This window comes from Nicotiana tomentosiformis, chromosome 10, assembly GCF_000390325.3.
Source record: "Nicotiana tomentosiformis chromosome 10, ASM39032v3, whole genome shotgun sequence".
Taxonomy (NCBI): Eukaryota; Viridiplantae; Streptophyta; class Magnoliopsida; order Solanales; family Solanaceae; genus Nicotiana; species Nicotiana tomentosiformis.
This window is the reverse complement of record NC_090821.1, coordinates 31,485,766-31,513,296: the sequence shown is the minus strand read 5'-3', so window position 1 is coordinate 31,513,296 and position 27,531 is coordinate 31,485,766. Positions and strand designations below refer to the sequence as shown.

The following is a 27,531-nucleotide window of genomic DNA, read 5'->3' as shown; positions in this document are numbered from 1 at the left end:
TCAATATATGGATCCGCACGATCAACTCACATGCTATGCAGACAACTCACGCGCTATGGTATCAAAACCTGGACCCGCACGGTCAACTCACGTGCTACACGGATAACTCATGCGCTATGGTATTAATATCCTCACAAACAGGCCCTCGGCCTCATTCAATCATGTACCTCACTAGCCTCATCATCACCAATAAATAAGGGAATACAGCCCACATTAAGTATCACTGTATATTAGTAAATAATAGAGATTGAGGTAAACAGGTACAATAATTTCTATGACTGAGTACAAATAATGTGAGCATGAATAAAGCCTAAGCATGATCTCTAACATGAAGGCAAACAAGTTCAACAACAAATAAATACATAACCACAAATAATAGCCATTAGGCCTCACAGCTTCACGGTCGTCACCTAGCGTGGCTATCACTTTCAAACCATCACGTGATGTCAAATCTCCGGGTTTATACCCTCAAAGCCAGAGTTAAAATTGTTACTTACCTTAACAGCGTAAAGATCCTACTCCGGAATGCCCTCGTCTCTGGACTCGTTCTCCAAATGCTCTGAATCTATTCACAATCAGTACAATACCATCAATATACGCTAATGGAATGAACTCCACAAGAAAAACTATCAAATTATGCCAAAAATTCGAAACCGACCAAAATCCGACCGTCGGGCCCACGTCTCAAAATCAGTCAAAAATGGCAGAATAATAAACCTTGACCTCTCCCGAGTCTAACCATACCAAATTTATCAAAATTCTACATCGTTTGGTCCTTCAAATCCTTAAATTACTCTCCAAACATTCCAAGCCCTAACCCCTCATTTTCACTTATTACCATGATTAAACAACGGAAAATCACCATATATACAAGTATTAGGGCTCAAGTAACTTACCTCAACGAAACCCCCTTGATTCCCTCTACAAATCTCTCCCAAAAGCTCCAAAACCTAATAAAAATGGTGAAGAATGCACCACAATTTGCGAAGTGTGATATATAGGATCTGCCCCAGGGATTCTGCACCTGCGGACTCGCATTTGCGGTCCCAGGTGCGCATTTGCGAAAGTCACTTAGACGCCAAGCTTCGCACCTGCGGGCTCGCAGGTGCGATCCTCTCTTCCGCACCTGCGCTCAATGCCAGGCCTCCATTTTCCGCATCCGCGACATGCCATCCGCACCTGCAATCATCGCACCTGCGGCTCACCATCCGCAGGTGCGGCCACACCAGTAGCCTTACACCAGCAGCTTCCAGCTGCATTTTCCAACTTCCAAACTCCCCGATACCCATCCGAAATCATCCCGAGCCCCTCGGGACCTCAGCAAAAATACTAACAAGTCATATATCAACATACCAACTTAGTCGAACCTTCGAATCACTCAAAACAACATCAAATCATCAAATTACCCTCGGATTCAAGCCTAAAAACTTCTAAATTTCTAAATTCGGCAACCGATGCTAAAATCAACCAAACCACATCTGAAAAACCTCAAATTTTGCACACACATCACAAATGACACTACAAACCTACTCCAACTTCTGGAATTCCATTCCGACCCAGATATCAAATCACCGCCGACTGAAATCGCCAAATTTTCAATTTCACCAATTCAAGCCTAATTCTACCACGGACCTCCAAATCACATTCCGGACGCACTCCTAGGTCCAAAATCACCTAACGGAGCTAACGGAACCATCAGAATTCAAATACGAGGTCATTTACACATAGATCCATATCCGGTTCACTTTTCTAACGTAAATTTTTAAATTATGAGACTAAGTGTCTCATTTCACTCCGAGTTCCTTCCGGACCCGAATCAACTAACCCTATAAGTCATAAATCAATTGCAAGACATAAATTGTGCAGTAAATGGGGAAACGAGGTTATAATATTCAAAACGACTGGCCGGGTCGTTACACCGGGGTGGCAGACCGAGGTTCAATCTCAAGTTATATTGGATTGTTGCGTGAATAAATATTGCCTAGCTCGTGATTTAGGGATCGATCGAGATCGAGACCAGATAAGGTCGAGACCGAGAAGGTTAGGGATCTAGCGAGATCGAAGGAGGCCTGCTAAATCGAATAACAGAGAGCCGAGGAATCTGTGACCGAGCGAAGATTGTGGCGGAGATCTCGGCATATATCAAGTCAAGACCGGTTGATTAGTCAATCAGAAGATTTTCTTCTATATTTACCATATGTAGAACTCCTCTACTATATAAAGGGGGGATTCACGCATAACAAAGGAACATATTACGTTTTCTCTCTTAAGCTCTCTTATTCAGTTGTTCAGTTCTTGCTTCTCAATAATATACTCAGTTGGTTCGAGAGCAACCTAGCTCGAGGGCCAAAGTTGCGCGTTACATTGGTTTGCTTCATTTTACAGTTAATTTCTAACTTCAATTCTTATATTTCTCAGTTTGCGCCAAGTGAAATCACATATCCTTAAAATCACTTAAAATTTAATTGTTATCCAATTTTAAGGGTAAACAACTTTATTTTGAAAGAAAAATCAAGCCAAAATAAAAGGTGCAGGAGCATCATATTGTGCGTGTTTGTGTTATGTTTGAAAAGCTAATAGGAGATCGAAAAACCTTATAGGATAATCGATCTCTCCGAGAAGGAAAAACTTCGTTCTTCAATGTCAAAATTTTGTGGACACTTATTCACATTTCGAAGCATTTATGCTGGATAGATCATCTGATTATCCAGTAACTCATCATCTTGGAAGAACTCTCTAAAAATGAATCCACAACCCTATGAAACTTCAAACACAATACCACCAAAACCTCCTGACATTGAATATGCAAAATCCATACATAATGGTTTGGAGAACAAAGCATCCTTCAAAGATATGCTAATATCCTCCGACCCAATGATCTTTGCACCAAATCTGAGCCAATCCAACATAGATCTGACAGGAACTCCCTCAGAAGACACTACTAGAAATTCGCTAAAAACCGACCAAAAAAACCGACCAACGTTGGTCGGTTATGGCCAATTACCAACCAAAACGCGATCATTACGGTGTGAACGGTGTTTTGATGATCGGAATGGCTTACCGACCAAAGTTGGTTGGAAATTTCCAACCAACTTTGGTCGGTAGCTTAAAACGACCATCTGACAAGTTTAATTACTTACCGACCAACTTTGGTCGGAAACATATTTTATTAATTTAATTTTACCGACCAAAGTTGGTCGGTTTAACTAAATTATATTTTTTTAATTAATTATTACAATTAAAAAAAAACCGACAAACTTTGGTCGGTAATTGAAAATATATAGTTTTTAAAAATAATTAAAATTAAACATTGCCGACTAACTATGATCGATAATCTCAACAGTGCAGGCAAAATACCGACCAAAGTTGGTCGGTAATGTTGAATTCTGAGAATTTAATGTTCATTAACCGACCAACTTTGGTCGGTATTTTGGAATAATTTATTTTTTTAATTAAAAACCGACCAATTTTGGTCGGTTTTTTTGGGTTTAATTTTGCCATAAAATGCCTGTTTTGGCACCTACACCACCTGCCAGCATACCACCACCACCAACAACAGCAACAACAACAACAACAACAACAACAACAACAACAACAACAACAACCACCAAGACATTCAATAAATACTTTAAAACTAACAAATTAAAGTTCAATTGAACATAAAAATCTAAAACCAAATTAAAACTAATTACAACTAGTTCAAAACTGGTTCTATTTGTCTAGTTCAAAGTATATAAAAGTCAAGGGGTATTTTCTACAACATCATCATCACCGTCTGATGAACTTTTATTTACAAGACGATATAGAGAACGGTCTTGTGGAGGACGGGAAGCACGATCACGGGGAGGACGGGAGGAACGATCACGAGCAGGACGGGAGGAACGATCACGTGGAGGTCGATCCTCTGGAGATGACTCACAAGATTGGGGCAACGGAAAAACTCCACTAGATAGGAGAGTTCTGATCTGAGCTTGCATGCCAAGGAATTGAGCATCTCTAAGCCCTTCTCTTTCCTTGGCCGCTTCTAGCTCTGATGTGAGCTTTGTCACTGTCTCCCGCATAGCGGAGAGGCTCTCCCTATTAAGTTGCTCGCCTTGCGAGGAAGTCCCTATTCCTCGCATTCCACACTTATAGCGATGGAAGTTTTTAGTAGGAAGCCCGTATACCTTCCCCCATTTTGGACCGCCAACAGACTCCAACCATATTCTTTCAGCATCCTCGTCCGAAGGTTGGGTTGGCTTACCCGATTCACCAGCTGGATGACTACGGATGAATTTCTCTACGTTACTTTGATAGCGACCCTATATTATTTTAAATTAAATCAGTATTTCAAAATTTTTATAAAAGTAAATTATAATACTTAAAGAAAATTGAAAGCTTACATAAGCAGTCGAGGCCCGGTCCTCGACCCACTATCTTGATCCCCCTCTTTCTTCTTCTTCACAATATGTGTCTCCTTGAATAGCTCATCATGACTCATTGGACGCCCATACTTCTTTTCCTGAAAATAAATTAATTTAGTTAATAAACAGAATAGATATACTTAGAAAAGTATTATAATTTAAGTAATTACGTACCAATCTTCTTTTTATTATCCCTAGGCTGATTGCACCTCCAGTGTGCAAGGAGCCTCCCTTCTCGGATGCGCGAGCTTTCTTTCCTTTTTCGCTCCTCTCTAAGAACTCTGCGGTAAGCCATTGCCTTTGCAAATCATTCCACAAATTCTCAAGTAACCAGCCAGGCCTCTTGTTCTTCTTTCTAGCATCCGAGAAAGCATCCGCCAATCTCTTGCGAGCTTTATGATGAAAATTTGTAGCCACTTCCGCGCTATAGCGGTCTTCCCATACACACTTGCTCTGTATTTCAAAAGTTAAATATTAGATGGAAACATCATAAATATAAATTATTAAACTGTTTAAAAGAACATTTATACCTTAAATTGATTGAAAATTTGCTCCTTCAGTGAGAATGGGCAATCAGTCCAAGTCGCATAAGGGCCATCATAAAGCTTTCTGATGGCATTGGTGATTATCCTCGTAGTCTTATTACCCGGCCTGAACCTGCAATTTAACAATAAAAATACATTAATATCTTAGTAAAAATGTTACAAATCAATAGACGCAAAAATAATGAATAACACTTACCCATCACCCTCAGGGACTATGATGATCCTGCCATATCGATCATAATGCACTACCTCGCCATCACCATCCGAAGCATGTGTATCAAAGGCATGTGAAGACGGTGTATGCGGGTCAGAGCTACTACCTTGCAGGCGAAGGCCTGCAATAGATGGAGTCGATGATGAAGATGGTTGCGATCCCTGTGACTGCGACATAGCTGGATACGGCCCAAGTGGATGTGATACCGATGGCTGTGACCCGAGTGGCTGTGACATGGATGGATGCGATCCATGTGGCTGTGATATGTAGGGATGTGATCCATGTGGATGTGATACAGATGGCTGTGAGGCAGCTGGACTGTATGTCAGACGTATAGTCCTATGGCCCTGTGATGGAAGACTGGGTGTCTGAATGAAGATGTACGGCTCGTGATGCTGTGGCAGCTCAGTATAGCCGTGTGGTGGAGGATAAGACATAGGCATCTCTGAAAAGGGTGGACAAGAGGGAGTATTATTTTCTACCCTCCTCTTTCCCTTCCTACCCTTTTCTCGACCCCGAGAACTAGTAGGGTCATTGTTACCTTGACCCTTGCCTGCCATCTGCATAATATAATACACATTTAGATTGAAACATATAAGAAACTAGCTATAAAATGAGAGTGCTTTAAAAAACCAACTTTTTAATCCTCATCGACGTATTGTTCCTCGTCCGAGAATTCTTCGTCCTCACTTGTTTGAGCTTCATCAGTTGATTTTTCGTCCTCATTTTCTATAATTGTTACTTCATTTATATCAACTTCTTCCAATATGCGTTCAGGATGTTCCAAATCATTTTCTAACTGATCGTCCACTATTTGGTGAACATTGGAGATATCGTTTTGATATGCAACATCTAACACATTCTCGACTTCCACCCTACCTACAGGCTTAGTTTTTATTACAACCCACCAATCGGACTTATTCCGCCGCAATGGATAAGGAGCATAATACACTTGCCTAACGTTATGTGCAATTATGAAAGGATCATAGCGATCATACTCCCTCGTATGATTAACCTCAATTATGTTGTATTGGTTGTGTACTCTTGTACCTCTTGTTGGATTTGGGTCAAACCACTTGCATCTAAAGAGTATCAATTTTTTATATGGCCAACCTGTATATTCTAGTTGTAATATTTCTTTGACCACACCATAATAATCAATATCTTCAACTTGGTTGCCATCACCACCTTGAACCCACACCCCGATGTTGTTGCTATTTTTATTTTTAGAGCAATCCTCTGTATGAAACTTATAACCATTCTCCATGAAAACATGACAGTCATGACTTTTCAAATGGCTCAACTTCCCTACCTCCATATATACTTTTTTTTCAAGATTCGACGCATAACCCTCAGACATCTTTAATTTCGTAACCCAATCACAAATTTGTCGTCTTTCCTCCAAAGTGAATGTGTAACTTGCTTTGGGCTTGAACACCTTATCATTGTTTGCTGTCTGCAAGTATAATTCAGGCCGCCTGCAATATTCTTGTAAGTCCATTCTAGCCTTCGGGTTATCTTTTGTCTTACCTTTAACATTCATCACTGTGTTAAACAAATTATCAAAATAATTCTTCTCAATATGCATGACATCAAGGTTGTGTCGGAGAAAATTATCCTTCCAATAAGGCAACTCCCAAAATATACTCTGTTTCGTTCAATTATGATTAAATTGGAAATGCAATTGGACGTCTACTAAAAATTGATGTTTGTACATCAACCACATTACGGGGTCGTTATGCAAGGCTTTGCGTGGAACTTCCGTTGGAAATTCCAGTGCAACCTTTCTTGTATGTTGGTCACCATAAGCAATACATTCATTATGAGGGTGAAAACTAATTCCTTTGCAAAAATTGTGGAAGACTTGGCCACACATTAGGACAATGTATTCATATTCAAAAGAACATTAAAGAAAGATCATACCCAGCCAAAGAACAATCTACAACAAGGGTGGAAAATCCACAAGAGGAATGGAAAACAGTTTCTTTCAACAAAGGAAAGAAGCAAGGAGCGAGAGGCAATCAACAAACCATCAATAATACGGTGGAGAACAACAGAGGTCCAGTATCTCGGTTAAATTGTTCAATGCAAATACGGGTAAGTACATGGACACTCAAATTTTGCAATATAAATCAAAAGATCCAACAAAATTCCTAGAGAACAATGGTGGAAAGACTCCGGCCACCATGGTTAAGGAAAAAACCACCATCCCAATCCAAAACAACTTCTCTCTCCTTGATATCAAGCAAATGGTTTAAGGTAAAACCACTAATAATAATAAAAATACTAAATCAAAAATTATGCATGCAAATGAACACATGTTCACTCAAAAGGAGGACATGGATATGCTGGAAGCTTACGTGTCTACTATTAGTAATAACGGAAATAGTGCCATGCAACAAATTACCCCTAAAGACATAATTAACCCCCTAACTAATAATAAACCTACACTGCCTATCAACCAACTAAATCAAAAGATTGATACTAATCCTTCTTTAACCAATTCTAATGAATCTTTCTATTAGATAAGAAAACAATATCCCCCAAAGCATGTCGTCCAAATGTCATCTAAAGAATGTAGTGATGAACAAATGGCTTCCACCCTAGAACACGAAATGGATACTATATCCATGGAAGATCAAGCTATAAAGCAAAATCTTGGCCACCCAAAAGCCATGCATTTTGAAGTCCCAATCATTACCCTATCCACCAATCTCTCCCTCACCGCTGATAGCTCTAATCCCACGCCTGCCAGTGAGCCTATAAGTATACAACATTCCATAAAAAATGCCAAGACTCCCATCAACTCTAAGTAGAAGGCACAGACTCATCCAAATACTAAGACAACATAGAGCTCAAACGATGGAAAACTTACCTCCCTTCCCTCCACAACCAGAAAATCCTCAAATTGTTTATGTCCAACCTCCACAAGCTCAAGATTACCAGCCTGTCTCATGGATGGAAATGGATCTAATGGGACATGCAGTCTCATTCAATCTTCAAATCAACGGCCAGGAGTCGATAGTTATCCTCCACAACACTCAATACCTAGCCCAGTTGGTAACCGAGGGAATGAGGCTTGCAATGAACAACTACCTCAATCAGGTTTGGCTAAACAATATTCTTCACCCCTTAACTCCATCCCTGAACCCACACTTGGTGCATGCAATGAGAAACCAGTGGAATATTCCATCACATTTCAATCCAATCTATCCCCAGAATGCCCTCCTAGACATGCCCTTCTTTCCACCGGAAATGCTATCCCAACTAAATCCTATCTTCATGCCATAGGAGAACACACAGCAAGCCCAGGAGCAACCAGTTGCTCCTATACAACAACAAACATCACCACCACACCACCAAGCAATGCAGGAACGAGAACTCGAAGAAGCAGCCATGGAGGAGGAAGAGGAACCCCTCAACCTAGGCTTAGAACAAGTCCTACAGTTCTCAAACCTAGACGGGGTAAAAGTGTATCTCTTCACGGAGATGCAAGAGAAGAGGCATGTGCTCAACTGCCCGCTAGCACTATACAAGTGCTCGATGTGTATAGTGCTCGATGGACATCAGACCACCCCAGGATCCAACAGTGGGCAACAGAGTCATGATTCTAGTTCCATCACTCAGAAGGAATCCCGTCCTTCTGGAGGAAGTGAGGGAGAATGGGGATCCAGCAAACATGAACCTAAACCTATCTATGAATCGTCCAACTAATTCATTATATGGAACATAAGGGGCGGGAACAATGACAACTTAGGAGGAATTTTAGGGAGATGCACTGCAAGAAAATAGGCCTTTTGCGAGGGAAAATCTGGTCGTTAAAAGTCTAAATCCGGCCGATATAAGTTTATAACGACCAAAGTTTATAACGACCAGAAAAAATTCGACCAGAAAAAATTCGGTCGTCACCGGTCGTTAAAAGCCACGACGTTAAAAGTTAACGACCGGATTACAATGCGTTCGTTAAAGATCCTTTAGCGACGACATAAATTCCGGTCGTTATATATCCTTTTTAACGACCGGATTTTCGCTTCGCTAAATTATTATTCAGTCATTAAAAGTCTTTAATGACAACAACTAATTCAGTCATTAGAAGTGGTTTTAGTGACCGATATACCCTTCGTTATTTATATTAATTTTAAAAACCAAATTTACCTTTATTAATGCCCATTAATCTGTTTGAGAAACCTATCATTGAAGTTTCAATGGCCACATTTTTATTTGCTAATGTAAAATTGTACTAAATATAAGTACAAAAATTTAAATTAGATGTATAGAACTAATTATTTATATGCAAATAAACACCCAACAATACTCTAAAATAAACCAAATACTTGGTATCTTTGTCAATATAAAGAAATAAAGTATCATATTTACGAGAAACCAATCTAAATCGTATGACATCATTTTTAATAATTCCTAAGAAGAGAAAAATAAAATTGCAGCATATGTACAGTGTCTTTAAACCATCCCTAACAAAATATAAACCTCTTGTACTTCAACTTGCTCTAAATTTTCTTCAAGGATAGGTTCTTCGGACTTCAAATATTTGATCTGTTAACATAACAAAGGTATGCCAATTTAGTAACAAAGAATAAACAACTAAAGAAGAAATATCAGATCCATTAAATTAAAGGCTACACTTAATGGCCATAAACAAGAATTGAAATAATACAACGATCAGATGACTTGTTCCATATATTGCAGGTTGACAGATATGAACAATAGAGAAGAAGAAGCCAAAACTTATCCATTTGGAAATCCATGCTTTACTTGCTACAATATACATGGTAGTATATAGTCAGTTGAATATGACAACCCCTAAAGGGGGCCAGAATGACATTAAGTACATTTAGTATAAAAGAGAAAGTAAACCAATGTACTGGCACTAAAAAGAGTTAGACTCTGTCAAAGGCATCAGAATGAGTCATAATTGGTAACAAAGACAAGAACAAGTAGTAGAAGAATAAGAGAAAAATAGATATCCACACATGCATAACCAACATATTCACAATCACCTTGTCCCCATGTATGCTCTCTGCGGGAGATTGTCACCAGTCTCCCTTTGCCAGCTTCCTATAATAGGAGTACAATATCATATTGTAGAGATGAACTGGAAGGTTTTTCATGGCATCGAAACTTTCTAGAAAATGTATTTTATGCAGATTTAGAAAATTGTGATGGAAGTGTTTCTGGAGAACAATATTTGTGGCTCACTATCATCACATACCTTATAAACAATGCCCAAAATTAATTTCTAGTAGAGAAACTAAAAGAGTTGGTAGGGAAATGATTGGCCTTGGTAACAAGGACTGGGCTTTGTGAACAAGAAACATAGAGAGCAACCTCTAGAGAAGTCTTTGTACTTATTCTTTTTAATCTGCTAAGGTAGTAATTGAAGTAGTCAAAGAGCTTCCTTTCATTAATTATTAAAAATTAGAGCTAGCTCACCAAAAATAATTTTGCAAGAATATAACTATCAATTTTTATTTTTTGCAAGAATATCTTTAGCATAAGAAAGTGAAGCATTCATTAAAATTTCATTCACTGTATGACGAGTTCATTCATTTGGACAACTTATTAGACGTGTTGTCATAAATATAATTACCTAATGCAAAGCAAACACACAAATAAAAGTATATAACAACAACAATGCCTCAATCTCAATCAAGTTGGGTAAGCTTATGAAAAGACTCCTAGCAAATATTGGACCTAGACTAATTGTAATAAAAGGATCTAAGACGTAATCTCAACTTACTACCACATGTATAGATCTTTTCTTTACATTGTGCTATATTTTTTGCTAGGTTTGTATGAATTCCAAGAAATTATAGGTCTTTCGAGATAACTCCTTAAACATATAAATAGAAGACAAATCCAAAACACTATCCTTTTCAATCTTCAAGAAATTCATTTGTAAACTATGTTAGACCTTTATTTGTCTTAACATCCTCATACCGAAAGGGTGTGACATTGGTTTACTTTGTGCATATTCTCCAATATAAAAAAAATTGCACATATTGTTGATACAACCTTCTCTAAAAACTACAGACTTATATAATAAGCATTTTCAGAGAATTCCAGATACATTTGGACAATTTTCTTAGCCTATTTTCTATCAGCAGAGATGTTAATATTCAACAGGTGTGTGCTATAGAGTTTTATTCTTAATCTGTAAATGGTTTTTTTAAAAAAGTTTCTTCTTTGTGAACACTGGATATTCTTGATAGAATATTAAAAACTTGTTCTTCTTTTCGTGTATGTTTTCCAATAGAACGAATGTTACTTTTTTTCTCTTTTAAATTGCTAATTATCTCTTGTCCTCTGTATATTTTTGGTTTATAGGTTGTAACTAATTCTGTCTATTAAGTGTTCATTTCAAAAGCTTTAATATTATTTTCTGGCTTCACATTAGTCTGGAATTTCCTATTCAACCAAAAAAGAATTTGGACTAGCCTAGTAATACTAGCAAATTACATGCATGAAATAAGCATTAAACCTAAGCTATATTCCTTCACCCATATCAGCAAGGAAAAATCTCCTTCAAGTAACCAAAGGATGTGGAGATCTTCTCATCCAAAATAGCTTAATACTAGCAAATTATGTAATAATATAAGCATTTAGCCTGAGATATATTCTTCTATTCAACCCAACATTACTGTTTCTACAGACTGCCTGCCAAGTTTGGCGACATATATACAATAGATGATTCCATTAACCATAGAACAAATGATTACATGGGAAACATACAAGATTAATCATTAGAATATCAGCAAAGCAAAATAATTTTTGTCACAAACAAGACTTGCAGTTCTAACCATCAAGAAGTTGCTTCTAGGCTAAACATATGTTGTAGGGCAATTTGTTCTTGAGATATATAACAATTTGCGAGTTACCGTATATTTCTTAAGACAAATTCTGATCAAAAGGATCCATAGAAATGTAGTCAATATGTTCTTGAAACTGAATAGCTGCCAAGAAAATCTTCTCTAACATTTCTAGACTTATCAATAACAGGATAATAAAGATTGTAATCTAGCTAAACATGTACAAATATTTGAAACTTCATTCTTACTTAAAGGCACTTGTTTCAATGACTATATTTTTGTTATTCATAAACCTTAATAACATTAAAAAAAAAAATCCACATAAGCATTGCAATAATTTTATTAAAGACTACAATAGGATTTCAATCTACTAACCTGTTAAATGATTTAATTTATTGCTCAATTGAAGATGGTGATGAAGGCTGATCAAATACTGCACTTGCAAGCTGTGCGTATTTACTGTCTAACATATCATATTTACTCTCTAGCCCTTCCAGTCGTCCTTTTAGTGATTCATTTTCCTTTTTAGTAGCATTCAACTTCTCTAATAATGCAGCTTTCGAGGAGTTACCACCTTTCAACTCCTTAGAGGTTATCCCACCACCAAATTCAACTACATGACTTTTGCGTTGAGGTCCAAAGCACCTCTCTACAACCTCAATGTTTGTAAGAGACGATTTAGATTGCACCACTTCTTAGATTTTAGACTATAAATGAAAGATAATTTAATTAAAATACTGCAACACGGTAAACAAATGATGTAAAATAAAATTTATCAATAAACATACATATTTTTCATTGGATTCAGGTTCAACAAGCCTCCTGTCCTTCTTACGAGTCTCAAAAAAGATAATTGCCACATCTGGTGGATTGCCATCTTTACCTCCCTTCACATTAAAATAAACAAGGCAAAGAAATATTTGTAACAAGGATGAGATTTCTTAACAGAATTTTAAGATTTACTCACCAATTCATAAATGATCTCTCTAATTGGCTTACTACCCGTACGATAAGGCATACTCAACTTAGACCTATTGACAGAGTTTCTTGCACTTTTTTCCTAAATTAAGAACACACCAAAAAATTATGGTCAGCCACTTAATATAACAAGATGTTAGTTAATAAATAGTTATGAAATCATACCTTAAATTTTTCTAATAAAAAATGCTCCTTGACAAGCCATTCCCAATCACTCGTGTCTACCCCATTTGGCACATCTTTTAGAGCATCACGAAATGACTTAGACTTAATATTCTTGTGCAGTGATCCTCTCCAATTGTTCCATAACTTTCTCATATATTTCAAGACATGATCTCGTTGATCATTTATGTCATCACTATCAAATTTGTCCTATAATATTCACAAGTGTCAGTAAATATGAAACTATTCAGTAAACTAGAAAATAAAAATTTAACCACCTATGTGTATCAAAAGAGATGATAAATATCGTATAAAGGTTATTATACGAGTTCTAATTGATAGAGAGGGCAGATTCTTAAGTCTGTGACTTTGGATATGAAAGTGGGAGATTGGTTCTATTGTGAAAATTTTATCATCCACAACAAAGTAATAGATAAGCCATGACAGATTCATACCATAATGTGTTGCACATATTGGTTCCCTATATTGATCAGTCAAAAAGCTATTACAATATAAATATGTTCAGTTCTTTATTACTATGTAATATCACCAAAGTTGGTCTAACTTTTAATCTGTTATTGTGCTAGCTCAAAATCTTCACTCAAAGATCAAGGAAAAAATGGAGAAGATGAAACACATCAGTAAGAGGAGAATGACAATCACTCTTTGGCATTAGTTCCTGTAAATTTGCCAAAGCCAAAGGAAAACAATGATCCCGTTGTTCTTGAAACCACTGTGATAGAAGTTCTTGATGCACTGAGGCATGCTAAAGAGAAACTTCAAACTCATATGGAGAGAAGAAATATGATTAGAGTTGGCTAATTTATACGACAAGTTGTTCATGGCATACTGGATGCTTATAGAACTATAGATAATGAAGTGCCAACACTGATGATATTATATTATGTTCAAGCAAACTCACTGTTGCCATGTAATATTCTTGCAATAAAGGACATGATTTGGTGATAAACTTTCTATCCCAATTGAAAGGTCAAGGCTATGTCCTACTGGTGATTATCAAGACATATTTGGTTGGTAAGTAAAAATTATTTATAACAATCAAGAAGCATAGAGATACTGAAAAAGAGATAAATGTGGAGGTTCACCTTGTATTACATAGACACCAAAAAGACTGCCTTTAAACAATGTGAGATCTCATCTGACACCAAATTACCCAAAAAGATCATTTGGAAAGAACTTCGAAAACTCAATTTTGTTTTTGTAATTAACCAACCATTCTATGCAATGATGTAAGCTCACAAGTATTTCCTTTTCATTTGTAAAAGAAGAAAAGGAGAAGAAAAATTAATAAAGTAATGCTTTAAATCCTTACAGTGACAGCTTTCCACATGTGTTGCAGCTTATATTCTTCGATGTCCGCCCATGAGTGTACACGCAGTGGACACATATTACGATTACGAACCAATATACCCAAGTGTCTCGTAAATGAGACATGATTCTTTCCAACAACCCGATTGTGGTAAAAAGTAACGCTCAACTTTTCTCCAACTTTGAGTCCTGCAACTTTTTTACACCTATTTGTTCCTCTCACTTTTTTTGCCTTTCCAGATTCACATGGCCCTACAAATTTCAATGTAAGCTAAATATAAAGGAGTTTTTGTACAATAACAAAAAAAATATATTATAGCTTGGGACAGTAAGATACTTATTTCGTTTCTCTGAGTGTCTTGCATCAATTCTTCCTCATGAGGAAGGGGACCATCATCTTCCAATATTGGTTCAAAATCGGGAGGCGCAAAACTATCACTATGAGTTAGCTTACTCTAATCAGAAGCTAATATAATTAAAGTTTTACTTTTGCCAATCGAACCTCTCTGTTCAGCATTTACTCTTACAGATCTCAATGCTCTAAAGCTTTTCCCTCGTCCCCTTGCTAAGATACCGGGAGGAACATACACAGGCTTCACAGTCTTGGAAGTTGATTCCATTTTAGACGTCTGAGATTTTGATGTATTCATGTCAACCTAGTACAATTAAAAAACTGAGTAATAGATGTCTATCATGTCAGTTCATCACATATGAGCATATGATAGAAAAACTTAGAGATAACAAAAATTTAGGACATCAGATTCATCATATAAGAACATGTAATCAGTCTAGTAGAGTGTTAGAAATATTTTCTGAACTAGTAAATCAAATGGAATCCAGTATGAAACTCTCATTATCATAATGAGTTGACAAATTAAATAAAGAGTTGATAAATATCCAAACCTTCCTGAGTTCTTTTCCTTTTCAGTGAAGAATTATCTGAATCCTCTAGATCATTAATATTTTCTTGTAGAACATCAAAAGTATCACGAGGTTGAACTTTTCGTACAACATGCCAACCTTTATTGGAAAGATCGTCAACATAAAAAACTTGTGATGCTTGGTTGGCTAATACAAAAGGCTCAGTTATTTTTAGAAAACGCTGACGGTTAACACTTACAAAGCCATATTCATCTATCTTAACTCCTTTTTCTTGGTCATATACATCAAACCACGTACATTTAAATAAAACTACTCTTCCTCCACCAATAAATTGTAATTCTAGAATATTTTTTAGTTCTCCATAGTAATTAATGATCTTATTAGCTTCATCTATCTCTCCAACTACAACCACTTCGCAGTTTTGAGTTGTCAAACCTTTATCATAATCTTGCACGTGAAACCTATATCTATTAATAAGGTAGCCATGATGACTTGTCACATATGTCGTGGGACCGCGTGACAACAAGAGCAAATCTGTCATTTTCTTACTATCATCACTTTTGTGCAGTCCTGCAATCTATCAAGATCAAACAAATATTTTAGAAAATAATATTTACATACTTGGTTTGAAAAATATTAATGTTAGCTGGTCTCACCTTTTCTTTTAACCAACTAATAAATTGCCTATCCGAATTTTCTTGAGAGGTGTCAACAGGAGTTAGTGAAAACTCTCTACAAATAATTGGAGCATAACTACATGTCATTTTAAATGAAAAAATAGAGGATGTATATAAAAGTAAATTATTGAAACAAGTTATTACTTACTCGAGAAATGGTTGAATTTCATCACAATTCTTCAAAATATAAAAATGTGCTTGCTCCAGTTCTTTTGAACCAAGTTTGTGTGGTTTGCCACCTCTTAAAGCTCTTCCAGGTTGACAAAAAATTATTAAACCTCCATCAGATTCTATAACACCACCATCATAATTCCGTTCAAGGCGATTAAACTTTATTTCCATTGTATATAAATAACTTGAACATAAGGTCATACATTCAGTTGCTAAATATCCCTCTGCAATAGAACCTTCTGCGCAAGCCCTATTACGAATAAAAGGTTTCATAAAGTATATATATCGCTCCATAGGATACATCCATCGATATTGAGAAGGTCGAGCAATCTTAGCTTCATTAGCTAAATGAATTGGCAAGTGCTCCATGACATCAAAAAATGTAGGAGGGAAGACCTTTTCTAACTTGCACTCGGTTATAGGGATTTGAGAATCTATCTGCTCTAATTCATCCATGCTTAAACATTTCTATCCAAGCACATTAAAAAATAAAGATAACTCAATAAGCGGTTCAAACACAGATTTGCATAGTATACCCCGTAGAGCAAGTGGAAGCAAATGTTGTAGAAGAACATGACAATCATGACTTTTTAAACTTGAAATTTTTCGATCTTTAAGGTTGACACACTGAGAAATATTTGATGAAAATCCATCTGGGACCTTTAGGTTCTTCAAGAAACTAAAAGGCATGTGCTTCTCTTCAGAAGATAATGTGCAACATGCCTTTGGTAAGTCATATTTATCCCCAATTTTTATTGGGTGCAGTTCTTTCCTTATGTTCATTGCGTGCAAATCCAACCGAGTGTTTATAGTATCTTTGGTTTTTTCTTTGATATTTAAGATTATCCCCAAAATATTATCACAGATATTTTTCTCAATGTGCATTATGTCTAAGTTATGCCGCAATAAAAGAGTTTTCCAATATGGAAGATTAAAGAAAATGCTCTTTTTATTCCAATTATCACTCCTACTCTCATGTGATATTTTAATCTTCTTCTTTGGATCCTTTGTTAATTGTAACCCATCTAAATAAAGCCACTTGATCAAGTATATCATCACCGCATAACTGTTTTGGTGGTAATTTTCGCTCCTTAGTACCATCAAATGACGCTTTATCATTTCTCCATTTGTGATTAAGAGGAAGAAAACGTCTATGGCCCATATAACACTGTTTTTTATAATTTTGTAATCTGATTGAGTAAGTTTCTTTATTGCAACATGGACACGCCAATTTTCCTTTTGTACTCCATCCAGACAAATTTGTATATGCTGGAAAGTCATTAATGGTCCATAACAAAGAAGCATGTAACATAAAGTTTTGTTTAGTTGATGCATCAAAGGTTTCCACTCCAGATTCCCACAATTCTTTTAATTCTTCTATCAAAGGCCGGAGATAAACATCAATAGCATCTCCAGGACTCTCAGGACCAGGAATAATTATCGACAAGATAAAATTCTCTTTCTTCATGCATAGCCAAGGTGGTAAATTATAAGGAATAAGTACCACGGGCCAAATACTATATGAAATTTTAGAATTTTCAAATGGTTGAAAACCATCACTAGCAAGTCCAAGTCAAACTTTACGAGGCTCAGATGCAAAAGATTGATGAAGTTCATCAAACGTCTTCCACGCTTTAGAATCAGCTGGGTGCCTCATTGTTCCATCATTAACTTTTTTTGTCATGATGCCATCTCATCAAAAAAGATATTTTCGAGCACATAAACAATCTTTGTAGTCTTGGCTTTAAAGGAAAATAACGTAAAATCTTGCATGGTAACTTTTTCCCACTTTTAAATTTGGTTTCACCACTACGTTTATCCTCCTTCCATCTAGATGCACCAAAAACTTTGCATGATTCAAGAGACTTATCATCCTTCCAGTATAACATACAATCATTCATACACGCATCAATCTTCTTGTAAGAAAGCCCAAGGCCCCGGATTACCTTCTTTGCTTCGTAATATGAATCAGGCAAGTTTGATCCATCAGGCAATAAATCTTCCTTCAACATCTTTAGTAACATTGTAAATGATGCATTACTCCAATTACCAATACTTTTAATATGAAGCAGCTTTACCAATGTAGAAAGTTTGAAAATTTTTGAATCTTGATACAGTGGTTGCTCAAAATCCTTTAAGATCCTGTAGAATCCTTTTGCTTCAAGATTTAGTTCCTCCGCAAATAACCCATCACCATCATTGTTCATATTATCTCCATCAAAAGCAGGGTATAAATCTCTTAAAATTTCATGTATTTCATCCTCACCATCATCCTCTTCATCGTTATTATCATCTACAAATTCAAAATCTAATGATGGCTCACCTAACCTCTCCCCATGGTGATACCAAAAGTATAGTTTTGGATTATTCCATGTACTATCAAATGTGATTTAACCAACTCACGTGTTCCTGAAATTACATTACAATATTTGATGCATGGACAACGTATTTCACGTGTTTCTTTCAATCTTGTAAAAGCATAATCCAAAAAGTTCTCCACCCCAAGTATGTAAACATCATCAAGTCGATCATGAATAAGTTTCATCCATTGTTTATCAGGTGCCATAATCTGGTACATGCACAAGATTTATATACATATATATTCAACCAAAAAATATTAGTATAGCAATACAAAAGGAGTAAAAAATGATCATAAGCGAACAAAAATATATTAGTCACCTTTACCAAGGAATATTAGTCAATCTATTTCAAAGATTATTTTATCAATGACCTATAATCCAAGTAATAGCCTTAATATCCTTACAATAAAGGATAAATAAATATGTTAAATTTCTAATACTCTTCATATTTGAGAATATTTTTTGGTAACCCATATCATTAAAAAGAAGCTCTGTATATTTGACAAACATGTAATTCTAAGAAGAAAATCCAAAATACTTAACGCATTAGGTTTTGAAAATAAAATCAGTATCTTCAAACAGAGAAATCACTGAAACAATAAAAGAATACCCAATTCCACAATCAATTTTTACATGTTCTAATTTTGCTATTAACACTACCAACATAAAGGATATAAATTTCTTAGGTAGGGGCATATCAATACATTTAATTTACATGAAATACATGGGTACAATGAATGAAGAGACTAAAGCATGATAAGCTCACAAATATTGCACAACTCCAAATTTAGAGGTGAAAAAAATCTAGGAGGGAAGATAAGGAAAAACTTGACCCAGTTAAGTTGCTCACAGGTTACTACACTAGCATTTGAATTTAGCAAATAAAGAATACATATTTAAACTAGCACCTACTACAAATATATTATACTAGTTTCTGTGCACGCGCGTTGCGCGTTTATCCTATATCGATGAGAATATATATTTTTTAAAACAGCATAAATAATGTATACAAAGAATTTGTTTTTGTTATAAAGATACTATTAGAAAAAGCAAAGGCATTATTTCTATATTTTTTTCATATAGAAATATAAATCATCATCTCTTATTCTTCTATTTTCTAACTTTGTAAGAGCGTTAGAAGTTAGAAGACAGTGGCTGCAAGATGTAGAGGCAAAACAAGAGGCTCAAGGTTGAATTTTCTGGTACTTGAACATATGCACAGTACTACACCTAGGCATTATCTGATAGTATTATTGAAGGATTATTGTATACAAACAATAGATACCATGAATATCTAAGATATTGTGATAAAAATGACCCTTGATGGTTTCTGATATCCAAACAAATTTACCTCTCACAACAAAAACAACAATAAATTGCCAAATGCCTAATGTATTACTCCTATTTGTTACTGGTATATGGTTATCAGAACAATGATACTGTTTAATACTAAAGAATACTAGAAAGTTAAAGTTCACATAAATAAGAATATAAAATTTCATGAATGCTCATAGAAAGTTACAATAATAAAATAAACCAACCTGATGACACTTGCAGAGTAGATATGTATGCTGCAATAGGTGAATAGATAAGTTTAATAAGAATATTCAAAGTTCATATAGAAAGTAGAGTATTTCAATTGATCATATATAAGTAAATCTTCGATCAGAATTTAAATGATTATTAATGGGTTTCTTCAGCGGATGAGGTAATTCAATAAAAATTTAATTGTGTGACTGTCGATTTTTTTTCAACTGATGAGATAAATGAAGAAAGTGACTGCCTTTTGATTTTTTTAACAATTGCTCTTTCCATTACTATATGAAAGATTGCACTTTTTAATGCACCATCATTAATTATTTTCTATTACCGCAGAAAAATAAATTCATCAAAACGTAGATACACATATTTGCACAGAATACCAAAGGTCTTAGTAAAAGTTGACCATCTGAATGATCATACTATACTAAAATATGCCATGAATTTCCTTTAGATGTAATACAAAGAGCTTGACAGTTTTCAAAGAATACCAAATACATTAAAGATCACATCTGATATATTAAAAAGACATTATGGTGGTTGATTCAGTGTGCAGTATTGAGCTTAAAGAGCCTAACAATGATCGGTAATAAAAAAGGTTTACTTGCATTATCTTTATGATTCTTAAAAGTGCACTATTTATGACTAATGTTCACAACTACAGAGCAACGTCAACTATCATTAAACTGTTAGGAATTAGAACCAATAGTTAATCCACGAAAATTCACCTCCTTGAACTAGCTAACAAAATGCTATTTCAGTACCAAACCAGAAGCACCCAATACGGCTCCAATCAAAAGCGAAATCCAACAACATACTATTTTAGTGAACAAAGACTTTCCAACTAATTCATTATCAAGATATTCTCTTAAAGGGAAACTCTAAAACAAATCCAGAGAATCAACAAGAAAGCTTTACTTAATTTTAAATGAATAGATTTGTAAAGAAATCAATTATCTAACCAAACAATTTATATCCCAAACTCGGCTTATCATTAACGGCTCATTTTGAAGCTTGATTCACAATTAGTTAGATAAAATAGAACGGGAGTGATAGAAGTCATTGCTAGGAAAACAATGTATACAGTACCAAACTCAACTTTTACTTGTCATATATAAGGCCAGGACCGGACGAATAAGAACAGATAGATAGACTTCTAGTATATTGCAATTACAAAGAAATATTTCCAACTGAAATGAGGCAGCATGGCCTTAGGATTTGGGAACCTATTCTACTGCCATTGAAGGCACTACGCATAATCAGAATGCCAGCCAAACTTTCTTATTAAGGAAAAGGTTTCTCACAGGAGCCAAAAATAATTCCATCACAGAAAGTTTCATTTATTGAAAATAAGGAGGACCAGACATTCCTTTTTTTAAAATATATTTATCTCAATGGTGATGGAAGATTCTTAACCAGTATCATAGAAAGTATAAGTACATTAAACACTAACTAAAAATAAAATGGAACACATGAAATATTAAGGAAACAAGAGAAATTGCATGAGACTTATTAGGATAGATCTTTGAGAAGAAAAGGAACTCTTGAAGGAAACTAAATGCTATTATAAAAAGCCCGCAGTTCTAACTCTAGTAGAAAATCAAAACAAGTCTTGCATAGCAAAGAACGAGACAAGAGGGGATCTTCAGGAAATGGTAAGATAACACTTGCAATGGCAAGCACTTTCTATTTAGTGAAGTATATACTGGATTTTGCTTTGGAGTTTGGTGCATAAAACAAGGATAGATATTACACTATATGTGGTTATTCGCTTTGTATATTACTTAAAGGAAGTATATAGCAAAATAGGGAAACCGGAGATGTTGTTGTCAAGTTTAACATGAGACCTTAAGTTTCTCTTACTCACTAACACATGCAAAAAATACTAACTAGGCATTAAAAGATATATTGAAACCTCTGCTAATACCAGCTCTAAGCTCCCTAAGATGAGAATCATTCAAACACTTATTTTTCCACTTTCTCATAACTACCCTTTGCAGCTTTATATTCCGCAATTTCTCAATCTTTCACTTTGAAAAACTAAAACTTGGATATCATGGACTTCCTCACATTCTAACTTGCATTTTTCTCATTTTTAGCATTCAACCAGTTACCAATCACCGAGACGATCAATCAGTCCAGATGATTATTTAATAGCAATTGAATAATCAACAACTACACAGATTTTGACTCCAAAATTCAAGCGAGAAAAAAAGCGACTAATTGAACTCGGAACCGTGAACTTCATCCTCGAACAGTCACGTCCGAACCCGCAAAACACCAACCAAGCTCAAGCAAGATCCATGAACGAAGATCAATAGGGCAAAATATATATATATATATATATATATATTTTATTTTATATCTATGTATATGAAAGAAACTTAACTCCAAAATCAGAGGAGTAATATCCGAAAATCAGAGAAGAAACTTAAATCTTTGATTATCTCTTTCTGTAATTTGAAATGCGAACAGAAAATCAAAAGAAGAAAACCTAAAAGCAGAGAAGAAATTTTGCCCTTAAAACCCTAGCTTTTCACTCACTTTTTATGTTTAAAACTTAATAATTGAATTTGAACAGCCATGGTTTAGAACTGGGGTTTCATTTCATCTACACTAAAATTGACATAAAAGGGTACAATTTTGAACCTTACCTTGATGAGAAGAAACTCGAAGATGAGCACTAGTTTCAATGAAGGTGACCAGCAATTTCTCTAATTTCGCTGAATTTTACTTCGCCATTGCATGAGAAATAACAGTTGCGGTTTACAAAATAACTGTTCATAACAGAGGAGTTGGAGAAGTCTCAGGGTGTTTTTCTTCTTTTTTGGGTGGTTGACGGATCCAGTTATGGGTGGGAAAAAAGAGGAAAAAGTTAGCGCCACTTTTTTATTATTTAATAATGACAAGCTATGTTATATTTTAAGGCCAGAATATTATCCCCTAGTTAATGTTGAGCTAATAATTAGTTTTAACGACCGAAAAAAAATTTGGTTGCTATAAGTACACTTATAACGACCGGATTTTAGTACCTTCATTAAGAAGTGGTCGTTAAAAATTAAATTTCTTGTAGTGATGATAGACACACACAGGCCTTGCATGGTGACTTTGTTGGAGACTAGGATGGGAAATCATGCTAAAATGCTTCATGATTTTGGCTTCTCGGAGATGATAGAAGTGCCAGCTGAAGGACAGGCAGACAGCATGGTGGTAATGTGGAATCATGAAGTGGTCACTGTCCACAACTTCATCCGTAGGAATCAAGAAATTCATGCAACAATAGAGGTACTACCTATTCGTAAAAAATGGCTTTTTTCTTCAATATATGCTAGTACTGATAAGTATAATAGAAACATTATGTGGGAAAACCTAGAGAACATTAGTACAAACTATATAGGGCCATGGATGGTAGGAGGAGATTTTAACAGACATTTTGGGTTCAAATGAGAAATTTGGTGGAAGACCTATTAACAATAATAGAGCTAATTACCTATGGTCTAAGATTAACAATTGTAATTTAATAGATCTTGGCTATAAAGGGTGCAAATATACTTGGTCAAATCATAGACAAAGAAATAAGGGCCTCATTATGGAGAGATTAGACAAAATTCTAGGAAATGAAGAGTGGTAGAATTATTCCCTAAAAGCTCTATAATCCACCTTCCTACGACTTATTCAGATCACAACCCAATCTTAGTAGAACTAATTCCTTGAAATAAACAAGGTCATAAACAACCTTTTCGACTAGAAACCTTTTGGTGTAAGCATCCTGAATTTCAAACAATTGTTAAAAAAAATTGGTATGGAATAGATTATTGTAGTGCTAGCAAAAACTTTGTGGTTAGTATTAAGCCTTGGAAAGACAGAACCTTTGGTGATATAATGGGAAAAAAAAAGAAAAATTCTAGCAAGGCTCCAAGGAATCCAAAAATCCAGCAACTATGCCTATAGTAATTTCCTTCAAACACTAGAATATAATTTAAAAAAGGAATATAATGATATCCTTAGAATAGAGGAGGACTACTGGAAAATGAAATCTAGGATAATGTGGCTAAATGAAGGAAATGCTAACACAAAGTTTTTTTCACATTTCAGCATCTAATAGGTGAAGAAGAAATAAGATTAATTACTTTAAAGATGATCCTGGAAATTGGCTCAATGAACACCAGTTGATCTTGTCACACGTTCTTAATTACTTTACTAATGCTTTCACCACCTCTCACTCTTTAATAGACCGGGATAGTCCACTGAAAAGTCATTTCACACACCTTAATTTAGACCTTATATCACTAGATAATCCTTTACTAGACATTGAAATTAAGAGGGCTATTTTCTCTTTTAAACCCTTCAAAGCCCCAGGGCCAGATATCCTTCACCCATTTTTTCCCCAAATATACTGGAAAATTATAGGACATTCTGTAATGAATCTTTGTCATGATAGTTTCAAAAGTCAGGAAATCCCCAGAGACATAAATAGAACCTATCTTTGTCTTATCCCAAAAATCCCAAACGCTAATAATATTAAAAACTTTAGACCAATTGGCCTTTGCAATACTATTTACAAATTAATTACAAAAATTTTTGCAAATCGCCTAAAACCATTCTTAGAATAAATTATCAGTCCTTTTCAAGCCAGCTTCATGAAAAATAGAAAAGCTTCTGATAATGCAATCATCATTCAAGAATTAGTTTCCAATCTAAAGAAAGTGAAAGGCAAACAAGTCCACATGATCCTAAAAATTGATCTAGAAAAAGCCTTTGATCGTTTAAAATGGTCTTTTGTACATCATACTCTTAGGTACTTCAATACCAGTTCTATAGCAATATTAGTTAATGGCTTCATCACTAAATTCTTCGAGCCAAGTCGAGGTATCAGGCAAGGTGATCCCATATCACCTTATATCTTCATCCTATGCTTGGAAATGTTATCCAGATATATAAATCATCAGGTTGATATCCGAAAATGAGATCCAATAACCATAGGAAAAAAATGCCCAAACTTTTCTCATTTATTTTTTGCAGACGACCTTACATTAATGTCTAAAGCTAATAACAAATCATGCCAAGCTATTAAAAATGGTTTAGATTATTTTTGTAAATTGTCAGGACAAAATATTAATACCTCAAAATCAAAAATCCCTGTTTCAAAAAATTGTCCCCCTTCTTTAATTAATGTTGTTACAAATAGCCTGGGTATTAAAAAAAGTGAAAATTTTGGTACCTACCTAGGTTTTCCTATATTAATCAAAAGCCCAAGGCCATTAGATTATCAATTTATAATTGATAAAATGAGAACAAAACTAGCTGCCTGGAAAATGAAATTATTAATATAGCGGGAAGAACTAGTTTAGCCCACTCGTGCCTTAACTCAATACCAAACCACTACATGCAATACACCTTACTTCCTAAAAAGATCCTAAACAACATAGATAAAGTTCAAAGGGATTTTATATGGGGTACTACCACAGAAAAGAAAAAAATTCACCTAGTAAAATGGTCTAATATTTGCCAACAAAAATCCAAGGGAGGTCTTGGCATCCATAATGCTAATGCTAAAAATATGTGCACCTTAGCTAGCCTAGTATGGAGAATCCTTACCAATGCCACAACCCCCTGGTCTAGACTTATCATCACCTCTTATGGAACTAGTATTGCTAAAAACAAGCACTCCTTCATTTGGAAAAGCATTCAAAAGGTGTGGGAATTATGTTCAAAGGGTATTACATGGTCACTCCACTATCATACTAATATGAACATATGGCATACTCATTGGATTCCCAATTTAGGAAGCCTTAGAAATGCTGTGGAAGGCCCCCTCTCGATCAATGATTATTCCCTAAAAATTAAGGACATCTATAGTGGAAAAAAATGAGACTTCAGTAAATTAACTATTAACATCCCAAATGACATCAAAGAAAAAATTTCAAAAGTTAAAATTCGTTCAAAGAGAGTAACAAGTGATATTCCTATATGGTTACTAACTACAAAGGTTTTTTCACTACTAAGACTTGCTACAACCTTATAGAGCCCCCTCCAAACAACCAATTAGACTTCAAATGGATTTGGGATCTAAGTTGTCCTAATAAGATTAAATTCTTCTTATGGCAATGTCTTCACAATAGGATACCATGTAGGAAATACCTTGCTAATATTGGTATAAACATAGATCCAAACTGCCCTACATGCAAAAGAAATAAAGAAGAATCCATCACCCATATTTTCTTTAATTGTAAAACCACCAAACACTTTTGGGATAGTCTAGGATGGCAAAACTTCTTTAAACCACAAGGCTACCACTAGCTTCTTCAGTTAAAAGACTTTGACTACGTACTAAAGAACAAGTTTATTAATTGGAAATCTTTCTTTCCCTTTGCCATCTGGTATATCTGGTTAAATAGGAATAGCAATAATCAAAACAACACTGATAATCCTATTAACTGTGATCTAATTATTCAAAAGGCAACCGAATTCAATCTCCTAACTGGAAAAAGCCACAACCCTCAAAACAAAATCCCCATCAAAGTAAGATGGCACAAACCACCAAGAGGATGCTTCAAATTAAATATAGATGCAAGCTTCAAAAACAACAACAAAAAATATGGCCTGGGTGGTGTATTCAGAAATTCTAATGGAAGCTGGGTGGTTGGTTTTGCAAAATCTACCCATGCAAACGGATCATTAGAGGCAGAAATCAAGACACTCCTAGAGGGACTCCGAACAACGCAGGAATGCGGAATGTTCCCTCTTGAAATAGAAACAGACTCCACGGAGGTAATTCACTCTATACAATAAGGTAACAGACTATATGACGACATTGTTAATGAATGCAGGTTGTTAATGCGCCAAGAGAAGGAAGTAGCCCTCCAGCACGTATTCCGGCAAGGGAATAATGTAGCTCATCAATTGGCAAAGAAGGCAAATACTCAAGCAAAGGGGAAAAGACATTTTGTTCAACCGCCTTCTTATGTAGAATCTTTTGTGAGAAATGAACTAGAAGAACAATATGTTTTTGTTAAAAATTTATCTTATGATGCTTGCAATGTATTAGCAAACCTAGGTAATCAATGTGTCCTAAGTGACACAAAGTATGGAAGTGATGTACTAAACACTATGTAGTTTTAATATCAATATTTCCAGTTTGCTCAAAAAACAATGTCAAAATTTTGTGGGTAAAGCATCTCATTTTAGTTTTTGTAAAATGAAAGAGAAAGAGATCTAAAATAGGTGGGAAAAAATGGAATCAGATCACAAAAGACCAAAAAGAAATTACCACAAAAAGAAGCATTATTGGTCTGGAGTATTTATGTCTAATATATTGTTTAACCAAACAGAAATATTTTGAAAGGAAAATCAATAAATTCAGATTAAAAAATATATAGCAAATGAAAACCAATTAAAATCCAAATTGAAAAATACAATCATCAGGAAAGTAGATTTGTCACAT

At 35.2% G+C, this 27,531-nt stretch overlaps 1 protein-coding gene across 13 annotated transcripts; it reads right to left on the bottom strand.

The window, feature by feature from the left end:
* Nucleotides 1-9,479: 9,479 nt before the first annotated feature.
* Nucleotides 9,480-22,990, bottom strand: LOC104088933 (uncharacterized). 13 transcript variants are annotated; one of them, XR_004505001.2, is made up of 11 exons: nucleotides 22,742-22,967; nucleotides 20,090-20,119; nucleotides 16,166-16,267; nucleotides 15,997-16,072; nucleotides 14,796-15,917; nucleotides 14,463-14,710; nucleotides 13,133-13,339; nucleotides 12,957-13,049; nucleotides 12,778-12,876; nucleotides 12,365-12,696; nucleotides 9,480-9,716 (listed from the first exon to the last, which is right to left on the bottom strand). XR_004505001.2 is itself a non-coding variant. In XM_033654186.2 (11 exons), the coding sequence occupies exons 5-11, from the start codon at nucleotides 14,821-14,823 to the stop codon at nucleotides 9,682-9,684; spliced, it is 768 nt and encodes a 255-aa protein (XP_033510077.1). In that variant the 5' UTR covers nucleotides 14,824-15,917; nucleotides 15,997-16,072; nucleotides 16,166-16,267; nucleotides 20,090-20,119; nucleotides 22,742-22,971; the 3' UTR covers nucleotides 9,480-9,681. The 13 variants fall into 13 exon arrangements, 12 of the variants coding, with proteins under 12 accessions (XP_033510077.1, XP_070042408.1, XP_070042414.1 ...); XM_033654186.2 differs by lacking the exon at nucleotides 12,365-12,696 and adding an exon at nucleotides 10,181-10,238 and having other exon boundaries at nucleotides 22,742-22,971; XM_070186307.1 differs by lacking the exon at nucleotides 12,365-12,696 and having other exon boundaries at nucleotides 9,480-10,238; nucleotides 22,742-22,972.
* Between the last annotated feature and the right edge of the window lie 4,541 nt (nucleotides 22,991-27,531).

Excerpts from the sequence above, each read along its gene's own strand:
- LOC104088933 (XM_070186304.1), bottom strand. The coding sequence starts at position 16,644 with ATGGATGAATTAGAGCAGATAGATTCTCAAATCCCTATAACCGAGTGC. Across the intron at positions 16,073-16,165 it reads GAAATTCAACCATTTCTCGA|AGAGTTTTCACTAACTCCTG; the intron begins GTAAGTAATAAC and ends AATTATTTGTAG. Across the intron at positions 15,918-15,996 it reads TTAGTTGGTTAAAAGAAAAG|ATTGCAGGACTGCACAAAAG; the intron begins GTGAGACCAGCT and ends TGATCTTGATAG.